Source organism: Ctenopharyngodon idella, chromosome 18, assembly GCF_019924925.1.
Source record: "Ctenopharyngodon idella isolate HZGC_01 chromosome 18, HZGC01, whole genome shotgun sequence".
Classification (NCBI taxonomy): Eukaryota; Metazoa; Chordata; class Actinopteri; order Cypriniformes; family Xenocyprididae; genus Ctenopharyngodon; species Ctenopharyngodon idella.
This window is the reverse complement of record NC_067237.1, coordinates 30,199,099-30,221,788: the sequence shown is the minus strand read 5'-3', so window position 1 is coordinate 30,221,788 and position 22,690 is coordinate 30,199,099. Positions and strand designations below refer to the sequence as shown.

The following is a 22,690-nucleotide window of genomic DNA, read 5'->3' as shown; positions in this document are numbered from 1 at the left end:
CAGTACAGATCAAAACTTTATTTGAGGTTTTAGGGTGAGGCACAATATGACACTATAAATGCAAATAACACAAATAAATGAAATATAGAAAGAAATCATGTCCAAAAAGACGACTGTTTATCAATTACACTGTGGCGCAGGAGAGCAAGCGAGCGCGCGCACTGTGCTCAAGAACGCGCTGGAGTCAATGACGCGGTGGCGCGCACGTGACGTCACGCAGCCGGCTTTTCTCTCTCTCCGCTCCTCCTCGCGCAGCTGCTGCACCGGTCTGCAGACATGGCGAACGTCGCAGACACTAAACTCTACGACATCCTCGGAGTATCTCCGTCAGCCACCGAAAACGAGCTTAAAAAGGTAGAGACAGTCCTTTCCGCCCCGCGCATCGTATCATAACAAAACCAAAGATGCGCGTGACGCGGGATGCTGCATGTTGGTGGAGCAGCCACTGGTGTGTTTTGTAGGTTGCATGCTGCTGCTATCCTCCAGTGTGGCCTTTTTTTGGATCTGGAAATAATTTGGGGAAGGATTCGAAAGATACACGGTCAAATATGTAGTTTGTTTACTATGTGTATTGCTGTAAGTGTTCTTAGGCTGTGAGCATCAGCCAGGTGCTGCAGACAGCTGAAGGTGCTTCTTGCAGTTCAAGAGCTTTACAGTGGAAGGAGATGCTTAGCTAACCAGCTGCTGTGCTGAACCTGAGCTGCTATCTGATATGAAATGAGTTAGAGATGGTTAATGCAACGTAAATGTCTTGTTTTAGGTATGAATCATCATGTTTGTGTTCAGTCCTTTGTTAGAAGGTGAACGGGCTCTGGCCTTGATGCCCAAGTTGCCTGAGTGTTATGTTGGCTTTTTGTTGTTGTTGTTTGATTGTGTCCACACAAAGGATTTCAGAAAGCACAGCAAGACCAAAAATAAGGCGAGAAATGAGAAATCAGCTTCTTTTGATATGTCAAATGTTGAGGAAATTGGGGTCTTCCCCTCCATACTCACTATTGGGGTTTTCAATGACATGGCTTTAGTTTAATATTCACAGATTATGTAACGTTACTGTAGTTGTTAAAATGGTAAAGGATTTTGACAAAATATTAAGCAGTGACATTATATAGTACATAGTAACACTGTTTAGAAAATTGTTTACAATTATTTTTAACTATTTACATGTAGTTTAATGGCCTTAGATTAATTGAGAGACTACATGGAATATTTTTGTAATATTTTTGAATTTTTAAAAATTCACTTGTGAAACTGCAGGACTATTTAAATACTGCTTAATGTGTACAGAAAGATGAAAAATCTAAATAGTAACCACAATTACAAATACACTTTCATATAGTACATTAAATTGCACAGTACTAAAAAACATGTCCATAATATTTGCCAACTACCCAGATTATTATTATTATTATTATCATCATCTAATTAAATTAAATTAAGTAAATTACATTCATTTGTATTTTATTTATTTTCATTTTTTAATTATTTTATTTTTATTTACTTATTTTCATTTAATTACTTATTTAAGAAGAAAATAATAAATTAAAACATTTGTTCCAGTGTGCTAGGGTGTTTGCCATTGCATTATGTTGTTGCTTAGGTTAACTCGGTGGTTGCTAAGTGGTTACTTGATGAACTCTTGATTTAAGTTAACTTTAAATTTCTGTGATATTCTGGTTTCTATGGCACTGGTCTCTCTTTCAGTGTAAATCTATGATAAATGAATGTTTATCAGACTGAACATTTAAAGCTTCAGACTTAACTCTGATTATGGGAATTAGTAATAGTACTAATTAGTACATCATCACTAATTACTGATGTTTTGTGATTTCTATTTTCAGGCATACCGGAAATTAGCAAAAGAGTACCACCCTGATAAAAACCCCAATGCAGGTGACAAGGTGAGTTCTCGTTTAATGGAAATGTAAGTTCTAAAAGCCATTAACAAAATATTAATAAATTTACCTTTTTGCTAATTCAATGTTTTTGTGTTAGTTTAAGGAGATCAGTTTTGCATATGAGGTACTGACTAACCCGGAGAAGAAGGACTTGTATGACCGGTATGGGGAACAGGGATTGCGTGAGGGTGGCGGTGGCGGAGCCGGAATGGAGGACATCTTCTCTCACATCTTTGGCGGAGGTCTTTTCGGCTTCATGGGCGGCCAGAGCAGCAGAAGCCGGAACGGTGGCCGACGGAGAGGAGAGGACATGATACATCCACTGAAGTGAGTGAATATGAAAACAAAACTTATGCTTTTTTTCCTGGAGAACCTGAGAAGTCAAAAAATGAAGTGAAGTAGTTAAAGATGACAAATTATTCTATGCATAACCTATTTTTAAGTCCGCATGAAATCAAAATTGATTTGGTAACACTTTACAATAAGGTTTCATTAGTTAACTACTTTAGTTAACATGAACGATCAAACAATACTTCTTCAGCATTTATCAAGCTTAATGTTAATTTCAACATTTACTAATACATTATTAACAAATGTATTGCTCGTTGTTAGTTAATACATTAACTAAAGTTAACAAATGAGATCTTATTGTAAAGTGTTACCATCGATTTTATTTACCTAATACATGTTCTTATTGGGCATGATTTATCTGTGCACATTATTCCAAAGAAAAGTTGTTAAGTGGTGAGTTATAATTTAAAATGCATGAAAGAAGTTCTTTAAACAGGATTTTGAATCTCTCTCTTTTTCTTTTTTTTAAATACCTAATAGAGTGTCTTTGGAAGATCTGTACAATGGAAAAACAACCAAACTACAACTAAGCAAGAACGTACTCTGCAGTGCCTGCAATGGGTGAGTGTTTTGAGCAGGATTTTATGCAACATCTTTAAGGATTATAAAACCAAAGAGGACCTATATATATATTTGTTTTTGGGGTCTACTAGAATGGGCTTTCATGCTTAAATGTTCAAAAAAAACATATTTTACATTATCGCAGCACCTCCCATCCCAGTCTGTCAGTAATGCTCTGTTTAGTTCCTGTCTCCATGAAGCCCCTCCTTTCAAAAAGCGCAGTGTGCTCTGATTGGTTGGCTGGATCGGTGTGTTGTGATTTTTAAACAGCTTTAAGCGTGTTTCGGAAATGTCACGCCCCTTATCATACTGTGTTTTAATACACTACGAACACAACTCAACCAGGCCTCGCCACTTTATTTTGCTTATGCCTTGGGTGGGAATTATTTAAATGAGAAATTTGTTCCCTGAAGAAAACTCAAAACTACAATTGAGGCGTTTCAGGTACTTCAGAAACAGTTCTTACTGATATAGAGAATTACTCTTTTTTTGAGTGCTTAATCAGCAACATTACACTGAAAGCTGAAAATGTAAAAAAGCTTAAAAGTACAGTTTTTAAAGACTTTAACCAAAATACCCCTTTTTCCTCCCCATAACTCTTCCTCAGTCAAGGGGGTAAAACGGGGGCCGTGCAGAAGTGCGCCACGTGTAGGGGCCGCGGCATGCGGATCATGATCAGACAGTTGGCTCCTGGCATGGTACAGCAGATGCAGTCTGTGTGCACCGACTGCAATGGAGAGGGTGAGAATTCACTACTACTTTTTATTGTTTTTATGCAGTGAACATGATTTGTGATGGTCTAAATTGAACATTATTTGTGCTTGGATGTGTTTGTAGGGGAGGTGATCCATGAGAAAGACCGCTGTAAAGAGTGTGACGGTCGTAAGGTGTGTAAAGAGGTGAAGGTCTTGGAGGTGCACGTAGATAAAGGAATGAAACATGGACAGAAGATCACATTCAGTGGAGAGGCGGACCAGTCGCCCAACACAGAGCCTGGAGACATTATACTGGTGCTGCAGGAGAAAGATCATGAGGTAAAACACACACAAAGAGCAGAAAAGAGTTAATAGTTGGACAACTATTGTGATTATAGGTTAATGTATTTAGTTACAGTAATTACACAACTTTTTCAATGCTCTTTCTTAGATAATGTGTATAAAGTCTATAAATGTATGTGACTGCTCATAAAAAACAACATTACTTGTGCTGTATACAGGATTTCAAATTTCGGTTAGGATTCATTTAACTTAGACCCCCTGTGGTGAAAATCAAGTTTTAATGTTGTTTATATGTCTATGTGGTGTTTTTAATGTGCTTTAAGACAAACCATGTGCAAATTCATAAGTCAACACCATTGTTGAGCATTTTCTCCTTAACTGCAGTAAACCAAAGACAGTCTCAAAAATGCGGTTTGAAATCACCCGTTCTCTAGGTTACAAATATGTTCTAACCAATCCCGTCAACATGCGGGCGGGCTGTAGCATATCATTAACTGATGCGAAGCAGGGGGGTCTCGAGAAGCCAGGTTATCAAGGTATATTTTTCTGTTGATATTCTGTTGACGATGAACTATATGCCTCCACTGACATTCAAAGTTTTTCTAAGCGTTTCTTAGGATACTGATTTTTAGAAGGCAGACTGAGATAGCGAACAGGAACATAGAGACAGAGCACATTTAGGCCACGCCCACAATGGGTGGGGGGGACAGTTCAACCCTCTCCATTGACTTTGTATTGCGTGAAGCTGCCTCCTTGTCATTTCTTGCTTCTAACAAAAGACAGAACAATGCCTAAAAGCTGCTGTGTGACAGGGTGCACAGCAAACAAGCTAAAAAAAAACACAGAACTAAGTTTTTAAAAGCTACCGAAGCATAAAAGCCAGCCTTTAAGGAGACAAAAGTGGATACAGGCAATAAGATGTGAAGCATCAGCAGGAAGAATGGGTAAATTGTGGGTTCCTGACACTCCGTATGCCTACGTGTGCAGGTTCACATAGGGTGGTGAAATAATTCTTTAACATGATGAATTTTTTTTAGCTTATCCTGTCACCGATTACGTTCCCCTCCAGTGGGCGCTCTCAGAGTAATATGACACAATGGACTGTCTCAATTGCCTGTATCCACTTGTTTTTTGGGGGTCGACAGCTTATAAAAACTTTAGTTCTGGGTTTTTTAAATTGTTTGCTGTACACCCTGTCACACAGCAGCTTTTAGACATTGTTCTGTTTTTTTGTTATAAGTCAGAAATGACAAGAGGCAGCTTCACACAATACAAAGTCAATGGAGAGGGTTGGATTGTTTTCCCCTCCAGTGGGCGTGGTTTTCAGATTATGATGCGTGTCGCTCTGTCTCTATGGTTTGTGTAACATTAGCAACACATTATTAGCTGTTTGAAAATCAAAAGTCAAGCAAAAGGCTAATCATATTAATTACCGTTATGTGTCCGACATTGTAGAGAGCAATACATAAAACGCCTTACCATTCTGATACATCGACTTGTAGACAAGCCTGTATAATTCACTCTTCCACTTCTTCTGAATCAGTTTCTAGTTAAAACATATATGGCTGAATAGTATTTCCACTTACCATTGTGCAGCGATTACTACAGTTTACTACAAAGTTGACTCGTGTCATCGAGTCGAGGCGAGGCTAATTTGCATATTCATGGATCCACGTAAAATAAATAAAGCAAGGGTGTAGTGTTACATTCAAGCTATTTTAAGGCAAGAAAAACATTTCACAGGAAAAAACATTTAAATATGTCATTTTGGTGATCAAAGATGAGTTTTAAGGAATAAAATCATTGACCACAGGGGGACATTATATGATGTTGAAGCACAAATATTAATGATAAATATAAATGATTGTGCACTTTGTTTCATTTACATATGCATGCTCTCTTAAGTATATTGAAGAAATGCAGCAAGCAGCATTTAATCACTTTCTGGCTATAAGGATGTGTTGTTTTGCAGAATGAGAATATTTGCATTATAGAAATATAACATTAAAATGTAAGAATGCATTTTCCACTACTTTTAAAGAACAAAACCTTCAGCATCATGTATTTGTTTACAGGAGTTTCGTCGTGATGGAAACGATCTGCACATGTGCCACAAGATTGGCTTGGTGGAGGCGCTCTGCGGATTTCAGTTCATGCTTACGCACCTCGATGGACGACATCTCGTCATCAAATATCCCCCTGGCAAAGTCATAGAGCCAGGTGAGCACAATTATTTTGGTCAGTGTTTTGTTCATGTTTTTATAGAATATTTTCTAGGAATTATTGTCATGTCCTTTGTCAGGTTCTATAAGGGTCGTCCGGGGGGAAGGAATGCCTCAGTACAGAAACCCATTTGAGAAAGGAGATCTGTTCATCAAGTTTGACGTGCAATTTCCTGAGAACGGCTGGATCAGCACAGAGAAACTAACGGTGAGTTTCCAACAGTGTTGATGTTAAAGGCACACTATGTAAATTTTCGCCGCTAGAGGTCGCTTATTCAAAACATAGGCATAGCTTGATGACGCCTTGATTTCGCGCAATCATGGGAGGTGTTGTCTTCTCATCTACAGCCGGTGGAAAAGAATCTGGACGGGACTCAGGCAGAAATCATGTTCATGGATGAGATTATTAACGTTACTTTAGTATGAAGCCGAGCAGGGCCGAGTGCTGTGAGAGCTGAAATGAGGCCGCTGGAACGATTGATAATGAGAGACGAGCGCGACACATGGCTCAAGAGCATTGGAGCTTTATTATGCTACAGTCAGCGCTTCTGCTTCTTCCGGTCAAGCGTATGTGTAACGCAGCGCTGTTTATCATATTAGATACATTTGCGTGATGAAAGTTGTTATAGTGCTACTCTGCGTTCGCTTGACGGCTACTATGAGACACTGTCTTTGGTGTTTCCATGGTTTCTACAAAATAAAACGGAAACCGAGGGTAACGCGGGTATGATGTCATTGATAGGCACGGACATGATCCGTGTCCTGGTTAAAATAGCTTATTTCTCTGGATTTAAACATTCTTGGAAACATTTGGGATAATGTACGTACACAAGTCAATAAAATATATAACATTGTTCTAGTGGTTTTTGGATATTTTAATCCAAAACTCTTACATATTGTGCCTTTAACTAAAAATATTAAAAATTGTTTTCATTTATTGAAATAAAGTTGAAATAAAATAAAATACAAATATTAAATAAATGAAATAATTTTAAAAATTTAAAAATGAAATAAAATTATTAAAACTAAAATTAAACAGAAAATATAAAAATAAAAGCTAAATCAAAATATGATTTAAATACTATAATAGTATATAGATAATACTAAAATAAAAGTACACAAATATTGGGAAAATTGTTAGTTTTTATCTTAAAAGTCCTTTTAGAACAGTCTTTGAATCTGAAGGATGCCTTAAAATGCGTTCTAAAGTAGCTTACTAGGTCTTTTCAGCAGACTTTGTCTGAAGACAAATCCATCTTGTCAGGCCCACTCACTAATGTACCCTATTTCACATCTGTGTCTGTTCATACAGGAGTTGGAAGATCTGTTGCCATCACGTACAGAGGTTCCTGTCATCTCAGCGGATGCGGAAGAAGTTGATCTGCAGGATTTTGACCTTAGTCAGGGATCATCTGGTGGTCACCGCCGTGAAGCTTACAACGACAGCTCCGACGAGGAAGGGGGTCCGCATGGTCCGGGGGTGCAGTGCGCCCACCAGTAGTCCCAGTTTGGGGAAGTGTTTAGATTCCCTTTTGTCGGACAGATACAATCCCCACCCTCCATGTTCATTATATAGTGAACCAAACACACACACTTGCAGTATGTATAGACATACACTTACACTTGCATTATGTACTGCAATCTCACATGCGAACCTACAAGTAAACTCATACATGCATCGTTTTAAAAGAATAGACAAGCATAACTAGAGGCAAAGCAAAATAATTTATTCACTAATTTCATTTCCATTGTAGACTTTCACAGTATATATGCTCTCTGAATATATAAAACACAATGTCTGTGGGAAGGCAGACTGTGTTATTTAAGTTATAATTAACACACGCACGCACAAATTTGTTAAAAAAAAGACTGAAGCATTGTGCAGTTTCCTGGAGTTTAATAAAATGTTCAATCGTGTTTCATTATATACTTGCCAGTTATTCAGGCATTGTCAGTCATCATGTACTAATAATTCAGAGGAAGTGCTGGTTTGTATTTAATGGCAGGACAGGATAATATGCATGTGGGCGACACAAAGCAAACCAAACCCAAAAGTGTTTTAATGTGCTCACTGTCTATGATAAAGGTATACAAGTCATGCAATTTATTATTTGCCAAAGAAACACCACAGTCTTCTTAAAAGATCAACAGCCAATGTGTGCATGCATTGTAAGCACTAATATAAACTTATAGGGGGCGGCATTTATCATTGGCAACTAGGAAAGTGTTTGAACCGTGAACACAAGTTGCTGTCGTTCAAACACGGTTATTTTGTGCTCATACATCAATAAAGTTGATGAATGTTTTACTGTGTGTTCTGTATGTTTGTAGAAGTGGGTTTGAGTACACACTAGTGTCCCTCTTCAGTTTCTGTCATACGTTGAGCTGTGGGCGCAAGAAGCTCTTTAAACCCAGCAGTATTTCTATAAAACCAAAACAAATACATTAGCACAACTTTCATTTTCTATCCCCACAAATGGAAAAAACTAGCAGATTGTTGATGCTGCTCTTTTTGAATCACCACAGGCTGTTTTGTATGGAAGCCCATATTCTGCCACGGAATACCAAAGGTAAAGATTTTTTTTCTCTCTCACAATTGTGTACTCTAAAAAATGATGGGTTGAAAATGGACAAACCCAGTGGTTGGGTTAAATGTTTGCCCAACATGCTGGGCAGTTTTATTTAACCCAACTATTGTTTAAAAAATTCTATATGGCTGGCTTAAAATGAACCAAAAAAATAGGCTGAAAATTAAAAATCATACACATAATTACTAGAGGCAACAATAATAATCAAAAGGGGAACATTCATTAATAAGCAATTTAATAAATGTTTAATTATTATTCATTAAACATATTAGTAAATGTTTATTCCCAACATATTTTGGGGTTATTTTAAGCAAGCAATACAGCAATTTTTTTAACAGTAGTCAATAGTGGAGTTAAATAAAATTACCCAGCAGGTTGGGCAAACATTTAACCCAACAGCTGGGTTTGTCCATTTTCAACCCAACTTAGGCTGTTTTTAACCCCCCATTTTTTAAAGTGTGAGTTTATATATATAGCAATTCTGACTGCGAGTTCATATCTCACAATTCTGAGGGGGGGAAAAAGTCAGAATTGCAAGATAAAAAGTCACAGTTACCTTTTAATTTTTTTATTCCGTGGCTGAAACAAGCTTCCATATAATTATGGCTTTTTATCTCATTTCAAAAGTTAATTTTAATTAATATATCATAATGTTGGACTTATGTCATAATTTTGACATTTTATCTTATAAATATGACTTAGTATTTCATAATTTCAACATTTCAGTTTCAACTCATCATAATATTGTCATAATTTTGACTTTTTATATTATAATTTTGATTTTTTTTTTTTTTTTTTTTTTTTTTTATGTGTTGGAAATGGGCTTCCATAAGACTTAGGACATCAGGAACATGATGAGTGAATAATAAAAGAATTTTAATTTTAGATTTGAATTAGTCCTTTAAATGACATGAAATACCTGGTGATCACTATCAGAATGAGCTAGCCTAGCCTAGCATATGTGCGCATGTGTTACCTCTCCCGTCTGGTCTGGAGAATGCATGAGCGTTCTCTCCTCATCTGCTGGAGCTTCTCTCTTACTAAAGTTTTCTGTTGTTGCTCATCCTCCTAGAACATTCAGTCAACATTTACATCATGTCCACACAGTGGTATGTGAAAGAATGCACATGACTTTGTGTGTACCTGTCGTAGTGTGTCAGTCAGATGCCTGAGTGTGTCTTCTTGTGTCAGGCCCAACAGATCTTCATCTGCCTTCCGAGTCTGGACGATAGCCAGTCGCTCTTGAACCTTAAGAGATGAAAACAATTTACTCGCAATTCAATAGTCAACTATAAACTTTTTATTTTTTTATTTTTCCTGCCTTTATTGTTAACTTGGAATCAAAAGTGACCCTGTTTACATATTTAATTCACATTCCTGGTCTTACTGTGTGCATTTGTCAGTGAATATCCTGTTTCATCTAAAACCATCATATTATGAAAATAAAATGGTTTATGAACTCGAAAAAAAGTCCAAAAGCCTAGGATATGGCCTTTTTAACTAAATATTCCACAAGTAAAACTTACTGAAGCCCATTTCCACCACATAATAAAAAATCATTCTTTGGTAAATCCTAATTATGACATAAAGGCCTGGTTTCACAGACAGGGCTTAGATTAAGCAAGGATTAAGCCTTAGTTCAATTAGGACATTCAAGTACCTTTTATAAATGTGTCTTAGAAAAAACATTACTGGTGTGCATCTTGAGACAAAACAATGGCACTGACATATTTTAAGATATGTCAGTACAATTTGCTTTCAGTTAAAACAGCTCAAACATGCATTTTAGCCTGGGACTAGGTTTAAACCTTGTCTGTGAGATACTAATTATGAGATAAGAAAGTTAAAATTATGACATCTACATTATGACCAGTCAAAAATATAAGATAAAGTAATTATGACAATTCAAAATTCTAATAAAAAGTCGTAACTGTGGCATAAAAACTCAAATTATGACAAGACTTTTTGTCATCATTTCAACTTTTTGTCAATTAATTTTTTTTTATCTCATTATGACTTAGTATGTCATAATTTTGACCTTATCTCATAATTATAACTTAGTATCTCATAATTCTTTTTATCTCATTCTTGTTTTGTCAAAAATTCACCTTTTTATGTCATGTCAACTATAACTATCTCATAATTTTGACTTTTTAGGGTAAACTTATGTCAATTACAATTTACCGAAGCATTATTGTTTTTCCTTGTGTGGCAGAAATGGGCTTCCATAAATATTGTGAAGCATTCCAAAGTTCTTGTGAAGATGGCACAGATGAGTTTGCTCACTCTGAGTAGTTGTCTGTCTCTGTCTCGTTGCCAGCGTCGCTCTGCTTTCCTCTGGATGTCCACTAGGCAGCGCATCGTGGCCTCCCGCTGTAGCTGCTGCTCCTCACCCACTCTCTCACAGATCTCCTCGTTCCTCTGCTCCTGAAGTGATACCTCCATCTCATGGGTCTCGAATGTTTGCGTGGGTTTACTGTCTAGGAAATGGACACTTGCTGGTCCTGTGCTAGTGTCTGTTGTGTCAGTGTTTTGTAGCAGCTGTAAAGTAGTGGGTGGTGTTGAGTCGGGCTGATGGGTGTCCTCGAGAGGTTGGCGTGTGAGCTCTCCATCTCTTATATCCTCCTGTTGCTGCCTAGCCTGGAAAAACAATGATATTCGTTGTATAATTAATGTGAAAGAAAGATTCCTAGATATTCCAGATTCAAAAATCAATCAATCAATCTATCTATCTATCTACTTTGTTTCAGTTAAAGCTTTAATTCTTGGGTTTGTGAAAGGCACTATATGAGTTTAGATAGATAGATAGATTTTAATAATACAGCTATTGACACAGAGGAACACATAATGGGTCAAAAGTAACTTACTGTGATGAAGCCTGAATGGTCTTGTTGGATCTGTGTCTGTGTCTCTCTCTTCTCACTCTCTGAATGCGTTTCTTCACTTGGCTGCGGTGAGACGGTGCTTATGTTCTCCTGGTGTGTGTAAATGTTCATATCATGTGGATTTGTGTCAAGGATGTGTGTGTTATTAGCTCTATCCTCCTGCACTGCAATAGAGACAGCTTCTTCTTTCTGTTGAGTAGAGGTCAATTCCTGCAGAAATCAAACCTTTCTATGTATAAATGAACAGTTTGAGGTGATTTAAGACAGAAAGAGTGCATGTGTTGTGCATATGTACCTGAATGTGATTCTCTCCATGGGCTGGCTTGCTCCAGGCCAGTGTGATCAAAGAGTTTTGTTTCTCCACTGAAATCTCCTCAAAGTCTCCTTTGCTCTTAATGTCTCCCTCTTCACTTTTTCTGTCTCCACCCCTCGACTTCATGTTCACTTCATTTCTTGGGTCTTTGACACACAAGATCTCTAAATATGGAGTATCTTCTGGATCTAAAACCATGCCACATCCTTCAAACACAAAAATACAGAATAAATGCTTTGCTTATATCTCAACAAGTTCTATTTTAATGTATAAATTTATAACCCATCAAAACAGGATCAGTAATTTTTTTCTGAAGGAAATAATACTTTTATTCAGAAAGGGTGCATTAAATTGAACAAAAGTAACATTAAAACATTCATATCATCTATTTCAAATAAATGCTGCTCTTTTGAACTTTCTATTCATCAAGAAATCCTGGAAAAACAAAACATAAACACAGTTTCCACAAAAATATTAAGCAGCACAACTGTTTTCAACATTGATAGTAAGAAAATGTTTTCATGAGCAGCAAATCAGCATATTAGAATGATTTCTGAAGGATCATGTGACTGAAGACTGGAGTAATGATGAAAATTCAACTTTGCCATCAAAGAAATACATTGCATTTTAAAATATATTCAAATAGAAAACACTTACTTTAAATTTTAATAATATTTCATAATTTTCCTGTTTTAATGTATTTTTGATCAATCAAATGTAGTTTTGGTAAGCATAAGAGACTTCTTTCAAAAAAAAAAAAAAAAAAAAAAATTTTTTTAAATCTTACTGACACCAAACTTTTGAACGCTATAGTGAACACACATATATATATATATATATATATATATATACATATATGATTAATGTTACTAGTTTTTATGTTAAAACACTTTCTCGTATCCCTATACATCTTTAAGACAATGTATGAAGGATGTAGCATATGAATGTTTGTCATTTACCGGTGCAGAGTTCTTGTTTTTCACCATCTGACGGCTCTTCATGTTCCGGTTCAGTCCTCTCTCTCTCCTAACAGAGACACAGGAAACAGTTACTCACCTTGTATTCCCTTCAGTTGAATATCTAGTTAATCTCTTCAAGTGAAGGTTCTTCAATGGTTTCTTGAAGTACTTTAGGTTCAGCAAAGAATATTCTATGCATCAAAAACCATTTCTCAAAGTAAACGTTCCTTGGGTTTGTAATATGGTTCTCTGGATATTAAAAAAGTTCTTAAAAATAAACGTTTCAAAAGGGGATTTTCACAGCAATGCCCCAAAGAACCTTTCAGCCAACAGTTGTTAACTGAACCATTTTTTCTTCTTAGTGTGAAGGACATTTTAAAATCTAAAAATCCTTTTTTTTCACTATAAAGAACCATTTGTAAAATGGAAAGGTTACATGGACATTGAAAGGTTCTTCATGGAACCACAGATGCCAATAAAGAACCTTTATTTTAAGTTTGTCGGTTCTTCAGATCATTGCATAGGTTCTAGGTGTCATCTGTTGAAAGCAAAAGTGAGGCCTTGCTTAAGATCTATTCCATAGATGATTCTGGCATCAGGAAAGCTTGATTTGTAATTTGTAATGATGTCTAAGTGTAGAGCTCATTTGTCATTACGGAGTCAGCGTTCACTGTGCTGGTGCCTCTGCTGGCGTGTGCTGGTACACGTGACTGCAAAACTTCACGCAGGTTGCGGAAACTGGGTCTGTGCAGTTCACTCTCATATTTGCGAAGTAAAGTCCAAAGACCCTCAAGGTGCTGAGAAGGGAAAGAGACTGGATCAAACAAGTTATTAAAAAGGTACAGATGTTAAAAATTGTGGTTTAAATCTCATTTACACAAACTGTGCTAAGCATACATACTAAATAATACTGCAGAAATAATGATAGTAGTACGGTAGTATGCTATTCAGATCATAGCCTGTGGGTAAGTTTATGAGTGTGTGTGAGATTCACCAAATCTGGCAGAGAGTATAAAACAGTCCAGGCCTCTTCTTCATGTGCTTGTGTCAGCTGGGTCAGCAAATGAATGGCACATTCTACCCATGAGACATCTATCTGAGAACACCCTGGGGCGAAGGGTCCAGTATAAGAACCATGTGCTTCCTGTAGAGAAGCTTTAATCTGCTGCAGGCTCAACACACAGCTCTGATCCACTGCGTTTCCATGGACCACATCTTAAAGACACAAATATACACACTTTTAATGAAAACCAGAGAAGGCATATTTTACTGCTGTATTTTAATGCTAAGTTACTAGTACATTTTGGCTAGTTCACCAAAAAATTAAATGAAAATCTGAGAGTGTGTAAACAATGACAGAATAATCATCTTTGGGGAACTATCCATTTAATTGTGATATTTGTGTTTTTATGTGTAGTTGATTAACTGTTGTTTTCCTGAATGTTTCGGAGCCCCTGGAGGTCACTCAGGGAAACCCTGTGCAAGATCTCCACCAACTGTTTCCTTTCCTGCTCCTGACACAGAACCAAAAACTGCAGCACAGCCTTGTGGGTAAGAAAATAAACAGCTTATAATAAAACGGCACATAACACAAACATATAAGAAATATTTCTGGCTTCAAGTTTTGTTGGAATGACTATATTTTTGAGATAATCACACATGAATGTATGTATTTAGCAATATATTTAGTACTGTTAATTAAAGCCGAGACCAAATGAGGAGACCAAATAATTTATGAGAAGACCAAATGATTTTCTCTTGTTTTCTCCACCATTCTCTATGGAAGCTTATTTTCGCCACTAAATAAAAAAAATTTAAAAAGTAATTGCGACTTTTTATCTCACAATTCTGACTTTTTTCTCACAATTGCGAGTTATAAAGTCAGAATTGCAAGATATAAAGTAGCAATTCTGCCTTTTTTTCTCGCAATTGAAAAACGCTTTTCCCTCAAAACTGCACATTATAACACGCAATTGCGAGTTTGTATCTTACAATTCTGACTTTAGAACTCGCAATTCTGACTTTACATCACACAATTCTGACTTTATAACACACAATTCTGACTTTATAACTCGCAATTCTGACTTTATATCACACAATTCTGACTTTATATCACACAATTCTGACTTTATAACACACAATTCTGACTTTATCACACAATTCTGACTTTATTACTCACAGTTGTGAGTTTATATCTCGCAATTCTGAGAAAAAAGTCAGAATTATGAGATATAAACTCACAATTGCGAGAAAAAAAGTCAGAATTGTGACATAAAAAGTCTCAATTTTTTATTAGATGGCGGAAACAAGCTTCCATAATTCTCTGTAGGAGCACAAGAATGACAACATATCATTCAAAAGTTTAGGTCAGTATTTTTTTTTTCTTTTTGAAAGAGGGTAATGCTTTTATCCAACAAGGATTAAATTGATCAAAAATGTCAGCAAATCAAACTGGAGTAATGATGCTAAAAATTCAGCTTTTCCATCACAGGAATAAATTACATTTTAAAATATTTTTTTATATATCATTTTAAATTGTAATAATATTTCCAAAATATTACTGTTTTTACTGTATTTTTGATCAAATAAATGCAGCCTTGGTTGGCATACGAGATGTTTTCCAAAAACATTAAAAATCGTACCCCAAAACTGACCCCAAATTTTGGTGGTGTACCAACTGCACATTTAATGCATATCCTCTTCATTTTATCAACACTAAAAAGTCTTTCTGTCTTGTTGGTAAGTGAACAAGAGAAATTGCCCAACAAGTTTATTTTATTCCAACTTGAACATGTAACTTGAACATGTAACTTTCAAATTAATATATAGGAATTTGGAGGACTTGAGGGCAGCAAATAACGTGTATGTGCACACAGTACCTGCTGTGCGCAATTTCCTTTTTTCCAGCCCTGCTGTTTTTTAGCAGTGGGATCCATATTTTCCTGAAGCCAGATTCTAGCAAGGTCCTGACTGACTAAACCTCTCATATAAGGCCTAGAACACATAGAGATGGTTTTTATTCAAGCTTGCACACTTTGAAGTGAAAAAAGGTGCACTTGTCAGCATAGAGTCAGTGTTTTAAATCCCATATTTAACACACTCACCATCTGTCCCAGTGCTGTCTGGCAACTAGCAGCGCTGTGTAGGACTGATTTTCTCTCTCGGCTCTCCGCACAGCAACACACATACTGAGATATATTACACGCAGAGCTTCCTGTCCCACTCTGCAGGAGCAATAAATCACATCACAACATCTGCAACCATTAGCATTGATATTACCATTAATATCATAGATTAAAATTGACATTAAAAAGTCGTGCTTAACTATGACAGTATATGAATATCAACATTTCCAGTTATGCATACTCAAATTTCTTGTCATTTTGTTAGTGTTGCATTTTCAGGGTTGCCAGTAGGGGCACTATAGCGGACAAAAACATTAAACTGTCTTCTTCTATGGTTAGTTTTCTTCTTCAGGTCATCAACTGTCTGGTGTATTCGACCGACTGATGCTGTTAGCCAATCACATATGCTAAATTCGGAACCACATACTATTCTTGCTATTTTGGCCATAGAAAGACATGGGGAAAATAGTACAAGTAGTATGCGGTTCTGAATTCAGCATTACATTTATGAGAATTCATCAACCAATGAACACAAATGAATGACCTGTTTATGAGTGCGCTGATTGCTTCCTTCTCATCTTGATAATGTGATTCCAGCTCCGACAGGAAGATGACAGCGGACCAAGCCTGTTCCCTCGGTTTGGATGACCAAGCCTGATCTCTAGGTTTAACGCTCTGAGGACAGCCTCGCAAGACCACAGAACCACAGCTCCTACCATATTCATCAAATATAATTAAGTAGTAACGTATTTGGTAACACTTTACTTAAAGCCATTATATATAATTCATTATAAAAGCATTAATTATGCCTTGTAATGCACCTCATTATGCACTGCATGATATTATGAATAATTGTAATCAGTTATAATACATTAAAACTCTTATCTATTAATTGTTACACCCTTAGAAAGTATAATGTATTAAAAACAGGACAAACAACCAGTTTCATATGTAACAAGGAATCTGCAAACATTATAATGCATTTTAACTTTGGTTACAATTGTTTATGAAAAGATACAATGCATTTTAACGTACATTATGAATACATTTATAATGAATTATACATTAAGGCTTCAAGTAAAGTGTTAAAATGTCATTTTAAAATTATATTTAGGTTTAAATGGCAAATATATAATGGACTATTCAAAAATCAACAAATAAACTTACAGATGCACAAATAGCTAGTAGTACCTGTAGCACCGGTGGGCCCCGGGCAGCCCACTCAACTGGAGAAGGTCTCTGTGTCTGAAAGCTTGCTCTACAAATGCTCCCAGTTCACACACACAGTCTGTCTGATCCCTCTCTGACATTGAGTCCCACCAAACAACACCTTTAATGATGTGCAAAAAAAAAAAAAAACTCTTTAACTAGTCTTTGAAAGGAAGTGTTTGAGTACTCTGAATATCTTGTACCATATTCATCCTGTAACATCTCTCTGTACAGGCGTTCTTTGATGACGTCATATTTGTAGTACAGGAGTTGGAGGATGTCGGTACTGCTGGGACAGATCCTGCCCGGTCGCATGATGCCGGCATTCCTCTGAGAAAGAGATGGTAGGACACTCCAAACACCATCAAGAACAAGTCTGGATCAGAAAGCAGAAGGAATATGTGATACATTTGTGAGTGTAAGCAAATGAATGAAAGAGTGTGTGTTTAAAGTGACCTGGTGTAAAGTCTCTTGGCCCCATTCTGAAGACACAAGATACTAAACTGCTCTGGATCCTGCTCCTAGAAGAAAACAATACAGAACATAAAGTATGTACGCATATATTTAGCAGACACCTTTCTCCAAAGTGATTTACAAATGAGTGAATGATCATGATTCCAGTTAAAATAGAGTGCAAAGCAAAATAACTAAAAACCTTTTAAAACATAAATATTAATTAAAATGAAATATGGAATAATTTATATTATATTAAATATTATATTATATTATATTATATTGTTTATACTAATATAATATATGTAAATGATTCCATATATAATATATTAATTTATATATGAATTAGTATGAACTACTTTTTTACCTGTTGTTTAGAGACAAAGTTGATTGTTGAGGACTGTGTGTTTTGTTTGAGAGTACAATTGATTCTACCAGCCTTCAACATCTGGAGCTCCCAGTACAGCTACAGAAATCATAAGCAGTTCACATCTTTTAATTCTTAAAAAATATAACATCACAATTTAACCCTTCATGATTTTCAAATTCAGGCACCCAAATATTCCCTTTCAATATCATATCTCTCAATGATGCGTCATCGATGACACTATGGGGAACGTAGTCCAATCACGCCGTGTTACTGTGAAGGGTGCTAACTCAGTTAATATAGCACAAAGAGTTAAGTAGTGTTAACTCAGTTAATATACACAACCTTAGTGGAATACAATGATCAACCGGTGCCTCCAGCCTCCATCCTGCTGCCGAGCAGATGTCTTCAGTGGACATCCCAAAGGCCCATGATGATGAAAAAGCCATACCTCTTGTAGAGTGGGCTCGAACAACTATAGGGCGTGTTACATTCTGTGAATTATAAGCCAGGGCTATCACATAAATAATCCAATGGGATAGCCTTTGTTTTGAGACCGGTAGACCCTTAGTATGGCCTCCAAAACAGCTATGCAAAACCAAAGTAAAAGTGGCAGCCCCTCAGGGACGACTGCCACACACAAATAAACAAAACTGATCTGGTCGTCTCTCGTCCTTCACTGTCGTTGCTCCTCCTTTTATGCTACTGAAGCTCCTCCGTGAGAAATTCAAGACTGGTGCAGCGTGTAGGTGACGGTCATTAACACTCGCGCCACTGGCCTCACCCCGTTCTCACGGCCCTCTGCCTCATCCTGCTTGCCACATACCCCCATCACCCCTCGCAGGTCAGGGGTACCCACGAGACTGCGCTCTACTCCCCCCCTCCGGGGGGACCCATCACGGCAGCCGCAGCCCCTGGGGGTAAGGACAGATGAGGCAAGAGAAAAGGAGACAGAAGCATGATGAGCGACATAGACGACAGAGGGGAGAGAGGAAAAGAAAATACAATATTGGTCCAGTTCCCGGACACACTGCCGCTCGGTCCTCAACCAGCTGAGACACTCTCACTCTAGTGTCCATGCGATGGTACTGGACATCCTTTGGTGGACGGCTCGACGCTCCTCCGCCTCCTGGCGGACGGCAATGGCTCCTCCAGTTGAGGGCAGCCGGCAGTGAGTCCCCCGTTCCCTGCTCCTCCCCAAACATAGCGGACGGCAGCAGGCTCCAGCGTCCTGGCAAAAGCGCAGACTCCTCCGCTCCCTCTCAGACAGCAGCAACCTCTCCTTGGCCCAGGAGCATGGCAACGAGCTCGTCGTCCCACCCGATCCATCGCTCCAGCACCAATGTCTCGGGCAGCAACTGGCGGTCTCCGCTCCTCCGTGTTGCCCTCCCTGGTCCTCTCTCGTCCTATACTGTCGTCGCTCCTCCTTTTATGCTTCCGAAGCTTCTCCATGGGAAACTCAAGTCCGGTGCGGCGTGCAGGTGACACTCATTAACACTCGTGCCACTGGCCTCGCCTTGTTCTCACGGCCCTCTGCCTCGTCCTGCTTGCCACAGTCGCCTACTCATTTAACTGACATAAGTGCCAATAAAAGCGCTGTCTTAAAAGAGAGTACTTTCAGCAAAGCAGACTCTAGTGGTTCAAATGGTGAACACGTCAGTGCCATCAACACCAAGGTCAAATCCCAAGTGGGGATCGTAGAAGGGTGAGAGGGGTTCAACTGTCTTGCGCCATGTAGAAACTTGACCACCAGGTTATTTCTGCCAACCAACTGGCCATTGACTTTGCTGTGAAATGCTGATACAGTAGCAATGCACACTACAAGCATAGAGGGCATGCTGCCACAGTCAAATCGCTTTTGTAAGAAAGACTGACTGGAATCAAACAATTTACAGAGTTCTCGTTATTCGCCCTACACCAGTTTTCAAAAACTCTACTTATGGGCATAGAGGTGTCTAGTAAAAGAGGCTTGTGCTTCAGTGATAATATTAAAGATGTTGCTCTGCCCACAACGGAGTCCTCGTAAGCCTTAAAAGGGGGCGAGAATTGATGCCACCTCGGCGATTTATGTACGCTATCACTGCCATGTTGTCTGATCGAATGAGAACATGCTGGTGGTGAACTTGAGTGTAAAAATGCTTGAGGGCTAAATGAACTACTCCCAGCTCCAGACAGTTTATATGCCATGTTTTCTTGGTACCAGAAGCTCAGACTGCCATTGCAAAGAGCTCCCCAGCCTGTACTTGATTTGACAATTTTGCATCTGTGAACCTGCCCCATTGACACGGCCTGTTCGTTCAGAGCTGCACTAAGATGCGTGTTGAGCCCAAGTGCCACGCATGAGAGGGAATGCAGGCTTTCAGCCAACACTGAAGTGGCTGCATATGAAGCAGGCCCAGGCGACACACCGCTGAGGCAGCTGCCATCAATCCAAGCGAAAAATTTTTAAAGGAAGGGTTTTTTCTTCTTTGAGCATTACAAGTGAGTTCATGATAGTTCATTAGAACGCGCACTCCCCTCAGACACAGAGGGGAGAGAACAGCATTCTTGCACTTTGTGAATGTGCGCAGGCCCAAAGACCGGCAGAAAGGAAGTGAATCTCAGAAAACGCCTGTGACAAGGTGCTATCTGGATGTGAAAATATGCATCTTTTAGATCTACTGATACAAACCAATCCCCTGGCCATACTAGTGAGAGGATCTGCTTCACCATAATCATTCAGAATGATCGCTTTATAAGTGTGTGGTTCAATCGGTGCAGGTTCAGAATAGGGTGGAGCCCGCCATCTTTCTTGGGAACCAGAAAATAGCGCCTGTAAAACCCACTTACGCATTCCTTGAGCACCTTTCACATTTCCACAGCACGTTTCGTGAGGAGACTGAATCTGTGCTCACAAAAGCAGGGGCATTTTGAGTCTGAACCACAGACATCACCACACCATTGAAGCGGGGTAGCCCGCGGCCGAATTGGAGCATGTAAAATGGGCAGCACTCAGTCCAGACGGGCAACAGACAGGCAAGCTTAAGTATCGGTCTGCCCTGACATCCATCTGCAAACTCCTTGTCCTCTCTTGACTTTCCTGATGGGCGGGGGGCCCCTCCCGTATTTTGAATATCTCTGTGCATTGGCACCGTTGATGGATGTCAACAATGAATCGGCACAAGCCGAGTACAGGGCATGCCACATCTTCGTCACCTCAGCATGCACCTCAGGGAAGAACGGAGCCAGCCTCTGCAGTTTTTTGAAGGTGGCCAGGATGGAGGAACCACTCATCCAACCTGCTGCACTTGGGTTCCAAAAGGGGGGGGGGGGCATCAATCTAGCTCCTCAAACACCTTCGACAGCACACGCAGAAGCTCATTGTCTGTGAATTCAGTGTTGCTGCTGTGGGTAGCCATCGACATGACTGGCGGACCAGTCCACCGAATTGGACGCCACCCTGGACATGGCTTTGTCCTGTTCCTCACCTGGTGCTCTGAATGAAACAACGTCCCCTGTGCATAAAGGGGCGTGAGCACCTGCTTCAGCGTACACCACTGGTGGTGAGGAAGGGTCCGAGAAGTGGGAGGCATGCAGGCGCTGAGCTGGCATGAGCTCACCACTAAACCCAAGCGGCGCATTATATACGCGGCGTTCCCACCCCTGATTCACATGCTTAAACACCACTGGATGTAGTTATGCCAATCAGGCTTTAGAATTGTAGGACAAAGGTGTTTCCCCATAGTGTCATCAATGACGCAATGTTGAGAGATCGATATTAAAAGAGAACTTCTTTTTATGGGTCAGCGTCAGTGCCAATGCTGATCTGAATGTTCCAGTGTGGTTTTGTCAAAGGATTATTAGACACAGGCAAATCATTATCATTTAGGAATAAGATTGCGTGGGTGTTTCAATTGATATATATATATATATATATATAAAATCTTAGAATAAGAAATAAAGCAGAGTATTTTACAGAAATATAGAAGGACTGAAATTAAAAATAAATACCTCTTCTCTGTTCTCCCGCTGCTTCTCCATCATTAGGAGAACATGCAGAACTCCTCTAGCTGAACATGACAACCCTCCACTCTGACCTCTGACCTGAACACATCAAACTCTAATATTACGTCAAACATTTTTTATTTATTTCTCTTTATACTTCTATTTTCTGTCTCACTCTTCTCATTCATGAGTGTTGGTGTGATGAATGTTCACCTGTGAAATGGCTCTCTTTGTTTCCTCCAGGCTGGCGGTGATGAGAAAGACGCTCTTGTAGAGGGAACAGATGACGTCCATGCCAACCTCATCATCCTCGTGTACACCGATGGTCTCACAAACCAAATGCAAACACTCTTCCATCCTAAAAAAGACAAAGCATTTCATACAAGCTTAATTTCATCACCACAAAGGTCTTTGAAAGAAATATACACACTACAAGCACAATCAACATAATGAAATGTGTTCTTGCTGTACATCATAATACAAATAAAAATACAAACATAACATAGTTCTACCTTATATAATTCCAACTTGAAAAGAGAAAGTGTCTCACTTGTTCGATGAGTTTATCTTCATGAATGATGCACGATTACAACAAAGCCACGTCTGTCGCTGAGGAAACCATTAGTCAGATTACAGAGGCAGCTCAGCGCTGACCGCACTCTCTTTTGACAAACCATGACACTCAATCAGCTACAATATATACTATGTTAGATGTTTAAACCTTATGTTAGATAGCTCTCATGTTAGACTTTACATTTTTGGTTAAATTGAAACATTTAA

At 38.6% G+C, this 22,690-nt stretch overlaps 2 protein-coding genes across 3 annotated transcripts; one reads left to right on the top strand and one right to left on the bottom strand.

Moving 5' to 3' along the window:
* The first annotated feature begins 165 nt into the window (after positions 1 to 165).
* On the top strand, positions 166 to 8,332 carry dnaja2b (DnaJ heat shock protein family (Hsp40) member A2b). The gene is made up of 9 exons (XM_051869489.1): positions 166 to 354; positions 1,839 to 1,898; positions 1,993 to 2,222; positions 2,727 to 2,807; positions 3,415 to 3,548; positions 3,645 to 3,841; positions 5,881 to 6,025; positions 6,108 to 6,235; positions 7,340 to 8,332. Exons 1-9 carry the CDS (start codon positions 277 to 279, stop codon positions 7,526 to 7,528), a joined length of 1,242 nt encoding a protein of 413 aa, XP_051725449.1. The 5' UTR covers positions 166 to 276; the 3' UTR covers positions 7,529 to 8,332.
* On the bottom strand, positions 8,326 to 22,690 carry LOC127499314 (uncharacterized). Of its 2 annotated transcripts, none has more exons than XM_051869487.1 (18): positions 22,124 to 22,690; positions 21,917 to 22,009; positions 17,927 to 18,025; positions 17,563 to 17,627; positions 17,089 to 17,482; positions 16,442 to 16,609; positions 15,877 to 15,996; positions 15,652 to 15,766; positions 14,199 to 14,316; positions 13,767 to 13,987; positions 13,429 to 13,569; positions 12,773 to 12,839; positions 11,796 to 12,019; positions 11,483 to 11,689; positions 10,902 to 11,255; positions 9,759 to 9,863; positions 9,592 to 9,683; positions 8,326 to 8,450 (listed from the first exon to the last, which is right to left on the bottom strand). In XM_051869487.1, exons 5-18 carry the CDS (start codon positions 17,205 to 17,207, stop codon positions 8,378 to 8,380), a joined length of 2,124 nt encoding a protein of 707 aa, XP_051725447.1. In that variant the 5' UTR covers positions 17,208 to 17,482; positions 17,563 to 17,627; positions 17,927 to 18,025; positions 21,917 to 22,009; positions 22,124 to 22,690; the 3' UTR covers positions 8,326 to 8,377. The 2 variants fall into 2 exon arrangements, with proteins under 2 accessions (XP_051725447.1, XP_051725446.1); XM_051869486.1 differs by having other exon boundaries at positions 11,483 to 11,710; positions 22,124 to 22,687.

Coding starts and splice junctions, on each gene's coding strand:
- dnaja2b (XM_051869489.1), top strand. CDS start 277: ATGGCGAACGTCGCAGACACTAAACTCTACGACATCCTCGGAGTATCT. Junction 355..1,838: donor CCGAAAACGAGCTTAAAAAG/GTAGAGACAGTC, acceptor TTCTATTTTCAG/GCATACCGGAAATTAGCAAA. Junction 6,236..7,339: donor TCAGCACAGAGAAACTAACG/GTGAGTTTCCAA, acceptor CTGTTCATACAG/GAGTTGGAAGATCTGTTGCC.
- LOC127499314 (XM_051869486.1), bottom strand. CDS start 17,207: ATGTCAGAGAGGGATCAGACAGACTGTGTGTGTGAACTGGGAGCATTT. Junction 14,317..15,651: donor AAGGAAATTGCGCACAGCAG/GTACTGTGTGCA, acceptor CTTACCCACAAG/GCTGTGCTGCAGTTTTTGGT. Junction 12,020..12,772: donor AAAACAAGAACTCTGCACCG/GTAAATGACAAA, acceptor TTGTGTTTGAAG/GATGTGGCATGGTTTTAGAT.